Source organism: Nyctereutes procyonoides, unplaced genomic scaffold (assembly GCF_905146905.1).
Source record: "Nyctereutes procyonoides isolate TBG_1078 unplaced genomic scaffold, NYPRO_anot_genome, whole genome shotgun sequence".
Lineage (NCBI taxonomy): Eukaryota > Metazoa > Chordata > Mammalia > Carnivora > Canidae > Nyctereutes > Nyctereutes procyonoides.
The window spans coordinates 4185602-4191790 of NW_026575155.1; the positions used below are offsets into that span (position 1 = coordinate 4185602).

Here is a 6189-nt window from a genome sequence, read left to right on the forward strand (position 1 = left end):
GGATACAAGTATGATTTTTTTTTTTTTTTGATTATTGTTAAGCAATTTCTTATGGTTGGTGAAAGTTTGCACACATGGGTTTTGTTTGTTTTTGTTTTGTTTTATTGTGACTTTAAGAGTTTAACTACAAACTTTCTTTTTAGTTTTCCTAGGCCTCAATGAGCCCTTTCTACCTGCAAATTAGGGCCTTTTATTTTATTATTTTATTTTTAAGATTTTATTTATTTATTTGACAGAGAGGGAGAGAGAGAGAGAGAGCACAAGAAGAGGGAGCTGCAGGCAGAGGGAGAGGGAGAAGCAGGCTCCCCACTGAACAGGGAATAGGATGTGGGGCTCCATCCCAAGGGGCTCCACCCCAGGATCCCAAGATCATGAATCTTAACTGACTGAGCCACACAGGCGCCCTAAGCCTTTCATTTTAAACACTGATTTTTCCCTGTCAGGGACTGCTTCTCCTTCCATCTGGTCTTTATTCCTCTCTCCAAATTTGCTCTTTAGATCCTTGAATTTGTTCTCTGAGTCTTCTGTATTTTTCCTCACGAATTGCATCTTTTCCTCTGTTTGCTCTGTGTTATGAGCTTGTCTTCTACTCGGGCTTCCAAACACCCAATTCTTATCTCAGCATTGACTCCCCTCAACTCTCGGTGCCCTACAGATTTTTTAAATGTGGAAACCACATTATTTAGTAACAAGAAACCCTTTAATCCTGAAATTCAATCTGCTTTAGGCTCTTATTTGTTTGTATAAGATGTCCTCTCTTTCCCAGCAGATCTGTTTCCTCAATGGTTGCCTGCTAGTTATGAGCTTTCGGCCTGCACTTCCTTTTTCTGGCAGTTGAACCCTGTATGTGATTCTAGGATCTCTTTTCCTTGTGGAAGTTAAGTTGTTGTAATCAGCCACAGCACGCCCTAGGGTGGCAGGAACCCTCATTGTTGGCTGGTGACCCAGTGACCTGAAAGTTGCCATCTCTCTGCTGGGGCCCTGGAAAATCACCTCTGAGCTCCCAGTGCTCTGGATTCTCACCTTCCAAGGCCTCAAAATAAGAAGGAACCTCCCCCAGTTTTTCTGGCATCTGAAATTATCTCTCCATGACTATGCAGGAGTACAGATGCCTCCCTCCTTCCAGGACTACTTGTAAATTAGATAGAACCTACAGGTCTCCACGTGTGCCGCTTATGCCGAGCACAGAGCTTCAGGCCTAGCCTTGGGCCTCACACCACTGATCCCTGGCTTCTCATTAGTCTGTCCTTTCTTCCTAGAATCTGGCAGAGCCTGAAGATCTGCAGAAAGCAGGCCTCTGGGCTCTGCCTATTGGCTAGGTCCCAGCTACTAATTTGCTTTGCATGTGAGAGAGTGGGATCAGGGCTGGAAGGAGGGGTTGCCCGGATCCAGGCAGCTCTGGGAGGCTTTCTCAGGACAATGAAGGAGGCCTGGAGAATTTGAAACATAAGGTCTATGATAGAAATCTAAAAAAATACAATGTATTCCAAGGGGGAAAAGATGATGGATGTTAGAAACTAAGAAGCAGCAAATCGTGCATATGGTTTGAGACTGGGGAGATGGAGGAGAAAAAATGTAGCAAAAACTGATGATGAGGTCTACTCTGGGGTTCAGGGGGAAAGGGTGCTGTGACCAAGGAGGCATAGGGAGCCCAGGGGACGAGATGGTGAGATCACACTTAATTGTACACAAAGTTTACTCTGGAAGGGATGCCTTTGGAAAATATTGCCCTAGGAAAAACATAGGCTCTTGATTTAGGATACACACACACTCACATATACACACATACACACGTGTGTATATATATGTGATATTATATATAACATCACTTTGAGACCAAATGTTTTCATGATCTCATATATAATTTACAGAATTCTTAGAAGATTGATATGGTAAAGAAAGAAAAGCACCAAGCACATGGTAGACATGCAGTAAGGCTGTGTTTCTTGCTCTTCCCTCTTAACTCTTAGATCTAGATTCCTTGAACACAAAAACATCCCTGTATCCCTAAAACTTAGCATAGTGCAGCCTAATGACTGTTGTGCAGTGCACGAAGGAGTCATTTTGAATACAAAATCAGTAGAAGAGGTTCCTGGTGGAGCAGCAGGTGGTACAGTAAGAAAGAGTAGGGAAAAAAAGGGGGAAAAAAAACCCAGCTCTAAGTTCAGGTTGTAAAACCATGTCCTCTGTGTTCTTTCCATCACGTCACCTTGTTTCTCCATAAAACTACGTTATAAAACAACATTATAAAATGTCCTCTTGTACATAATGTGCCACTAATCAAACCATCTCCCAATTCCAGTGCCTCTCTTTCAAGATATTAAGGAAGCCCTTTGGCATATGAATTATTCTAGTTTCTGGACATTGACTTTAGAATTATTATCATTACTGGGTATACGCTGATGGTACTGTGTGATAACATTTGCCATGATGATTTTAAGACAGATCTCCCTCCCCATAGTTATCACCCACGAAGGTATTTGGGCCTACTTTATGGCAGTGAAGCATTCCTACAAGAATTAGAGGGGTGAGATGCATTTTAGGAAGAACTGAGACAGGAACATGATAGGGGGCTGGGGCAAGAAGAAGATCCTGCAGGTCTTGACACAAGTCTGGAAGCCTTTGTCAACCAGGTAAGAAAGAGCTGAGGTGACAGCAAGTGTAGAAAGTTGGAGAAAAACTTCAGAGATACTCAAGAGGCGTTGCCATAAGGAAAACTAGCAGTGTTATAATTCTGTGGTAGAGAGAAGACTAAAATAAAAATTGAATTCGGGGCTTTCAGAAGAGGTTTCTAGGTAAAGGGGATGTTTGGTCAAGACCGACTTAGAAGACTGGATTACCTCTCCAAGGCTCTCAGTTTTCCTTGCTTTCTGTTCTCATGAATGGTTTGAACCAAGGGGGCAAGCATGCTTAGGCTAAATTAGCATTTGGCTGTTGCAAAATCACCAACCTGGGAAAAAAACACTAACTTTTCCTAACTATTACTGGTTAAGCATGTAATTTCCACATGCAAAGATAAAGTGATAAATTGAACACTCCTGAAGAAAATTTACTTTCTCTGGAGAGAAAAAAGCATAAGCTGTGAAGTCAGATGGTCCTTATTCTTTCTTCTGACTCTATTGGGTAATCATTGAATAGTTCCCAGGGGTCCTCATCTGAGATTATCTTTAATGATATAATTTGTATAAAGCAGTAGAGGTCCTAGCATATAATATGTGCTCCTAAAAACATTAGCCCTTGTATTAATTAATGTTATTTCTCCGAGGTAGAAACTTACTTAGCTATGAAGGTTTTATAGAAATGGGTTAATAGTGGCTTAATAGAAATGGCTCAAACTTACATAATATTGACAGTAGATAGATTTGTTGGAAACTACAGCACTGTCTCAAGAAGTTACAAATACATTGTCCACATCAAATATTAGTGTGTGAATCCAATGATTATAAAGAATAATATTAAATAATATACAGTATTTTATATTCTCAAAAAGTAATGCTGAATCTATCTTTATATTTAAGATGTGGCCTCTTTTTACAATTGGAAAGCCAAAAATATCAAGATTCTAAACCCTTTAAAAGTTAATAAGCAGGAAAAAAAGAAAAAGAACAAAAGAATATCAAATTTATATAAAAGGCATAATTTATTAACATAAAGGACATAAAGCAGATATATACGGTCATTTAGGCTAGCAAAATAAGGAAACAAATTTCAAATTGAATTATCAGTTGCATCAAATTTGGGGGAAACACAAAGGTATGATATTTCTCTATCCCTTAGTAAATCTGAATAAAAAAAGGAACAAGTTAAATATTTGCTTTTGATGGGATCCAAATGACAATCTGATCTTTGGTATCTACAGATACCTCAGGAACAGATAGAGTATAGACAGGATAAATTGTTTTTGATTTTTGATAAGCAATTAAAAACTAAGATATATTGTCCTATCCTGTTATTTATATTGCTAAAAGCCCAAAGTCTGTATTCAAATAGTTGTTAAAATATTCACATACATACATGATTCCTTGCCAGAACGCATCCTTCTCCACCATAAAAACTTCAGAGGGAAAAAAAAAATCACTTTTCTGAAGTCTTTAATGTTTCTTAGACTACAGTTTTATCTTTCTTCTTAGACTAACCCTGGAAAAGCAGTTTGAATGCAAAGCCCCTTGACAAAATATCTGCCTTTTAAAAGATGTTCATTTAATATACAAGAAAAGAAAGGCCTCTGGGGAAAGAGGATAAAGGAGTTAGGATTTCTGACTTCTAGGTTGAAAAACAAGATATCAGAAAGCCATTTAGTTTCCTTTACGCTGATGATTAAAGCCTTCGTTTTAACCTTCGTTATAAATCAGGCGCATTAATCGCTAAGCTGTTTTTACACAATTAATATTAACCTTCTTCAATCTTATCCCTGATTCCCCTGAAAAGCAATAGTTGAATTTTATTTATTCAGTGTATTGAATCAGAATTTCATTTAAAATAGAGCCCCGTAAGCCTGTCTCTATTTATCTGAGATATAAACGTCATGCTGATCTACATACATAATGCTGTGTCATAGAGAAATCACAGTTGTAAAATAATACAGTCTTTAACAATGTCATTTTGAAGTAATGGCAAAAGGAAAAGATGCATGAATCATTTTAGAAAATGTATTACTGCACTTCCTAGAACAATCAAAGCACTGAGTGTAATATCTCATTCTGCTGAAATAGCTTATAGAATCATAAATAGCCAATGCACAGTTCCTGTAATTAATGCTAAGAATGGCAGTTAAGAATGACAAATCAGTGTTCCTTTGGGTTCCATTTTTAGAAAACAGTGGGCATTTCAGTCATTGGCATAGCTTTATCGGTAAAGTTAAAAACTAGACCCAACTAAACATACTGACTTCTGGAGTACACGCTCAGTGACTTCTTTTCCATGTGATAGCTTTTTTGGGCTGTGCGATGGGAAGGTATGGAGTATCTGTAGCTTCTGCTCTTCTCACTGTAACAGGAAACACAGCAGAACAGGGCCCCTCCAGCGATCAGCACCAGCGCGGTGGTCCAGCCTATGTAGAGAGCATCTCCAAGCTCATGCTTTTGGGCAGTCTCCACTATTGGGTTGTAGAACTCTCTGATGATGGAATTGGCCACCCAGCTCACCGGGATGAGCACCAGGATGCCCGTGACGATGAAGATGATACCAGCTGTCAGCAAGATGTGTCCCTTTACCTTCTCATCGTCCCCAGTGCACCTGGTACATTTCATGCCCAGGACAGCGGTCATGAAAGCCAGGAAGGACAGCACAGACGCAGCACACATCAGCCCTCTGGATGCCTGTAGGTCTGGAGAGAGAGCCAGCAGGGAATCGTAGACTTTGCATTGCATCCTAATGTTAGCTTGTCTCACGCAATTCATCCACAGTCCTTCCCAGAAGTTTTCAAAAACCACAATGTTGCTTCCAATGAAGGCAGACACTCTCCACTGAGGCATGATGGTAACAGCCAGCGTGCCCACCATGCCAACACCACCAAGCACCAGTCCAGCAATTTGCAGAGCGTAGGTAGCCATGTGTCCTCCGAGATGGGTGTTAGGCCACCAAACTCCTGAGCCAGTAGGGCTGCTCCAAAGCAAGTTTCTCTGTGCCTCAGGAGAGAACAGTTTTCCTGTAGTAATGAACTCAGAGCCCAGTGATTTTTCAAAGAGCCTGCTTTGCTACTTCCAGCTAGATTAAATCCAGTGTTGGCTGGCTGAAGTGCCCCCCCCCCCCCCCCACATTGACTAGGACAGGTAAACTTACAAATCAGGTGCGGCAACTTTCTCGGCCAATAAGAGGGGGATGGTAACCCAGGTGTGTCTAAACCGACAAGAGATACTTGGAACGACTGGACCTGCACATAAACATTCTTTGTACCTCTCAGTTTTCCAAGAAGACAGAAGTAGGTTTACCTGCAGGCACAATTATGAATGTTTGCACAATCATCAAGAAATGCACCAATCTCTTGCAACATCAAAGGTGTACTTTGTACAGGCAATTCTGAAACTCTTTATAGGAGCTCCTGTGACCAAGGTATAAAATAAAACATGTACCTAAGAAATTGGCCAGGACGGTCAAATTGCCAAAGTGAAAGGAGAGTAGGGGATTGATGGATTGCTCATACTTGGGAAACCACATTCTTTGGGACACATGTGATCCAAGTGGTTGATT

General features: G+C 40.4%; 1 protein-coding gene across 1 annotated transcript; it reads right to left on the reverse strand.

Annotated features, from left to right (window-relative positions):
* Positions 1-3616: 3616 nt before the first annotated feature.
* Positions 3617-5731, reverse strand: CLDN8 (claudin 8). Its single transcript, XM_055313727.1, has one exon. The coding sequence runs from the start codon at positions 5550-5552 to the stop codon at positions 4875-4877; it is 678 nt and encodes a 225-aa protein (XP_055169702.1). The 5' UTR covers positions 5553-5731; the 3' UTR covers positions 3617-4874.
* Between the last annotated feature and the right edge of the window lie 458 nt (positions 5732-6189).

What these genes read in the sequence shown, in the direction of transcription:
- CLDN8 (XM_055313727.1), bottom strand. Translation starts at nt 5,552, where the DNA reads ATGGCTACCTACGCTCTGCAAATTGCTGGACTGGTGCTTGGTGGTGTT.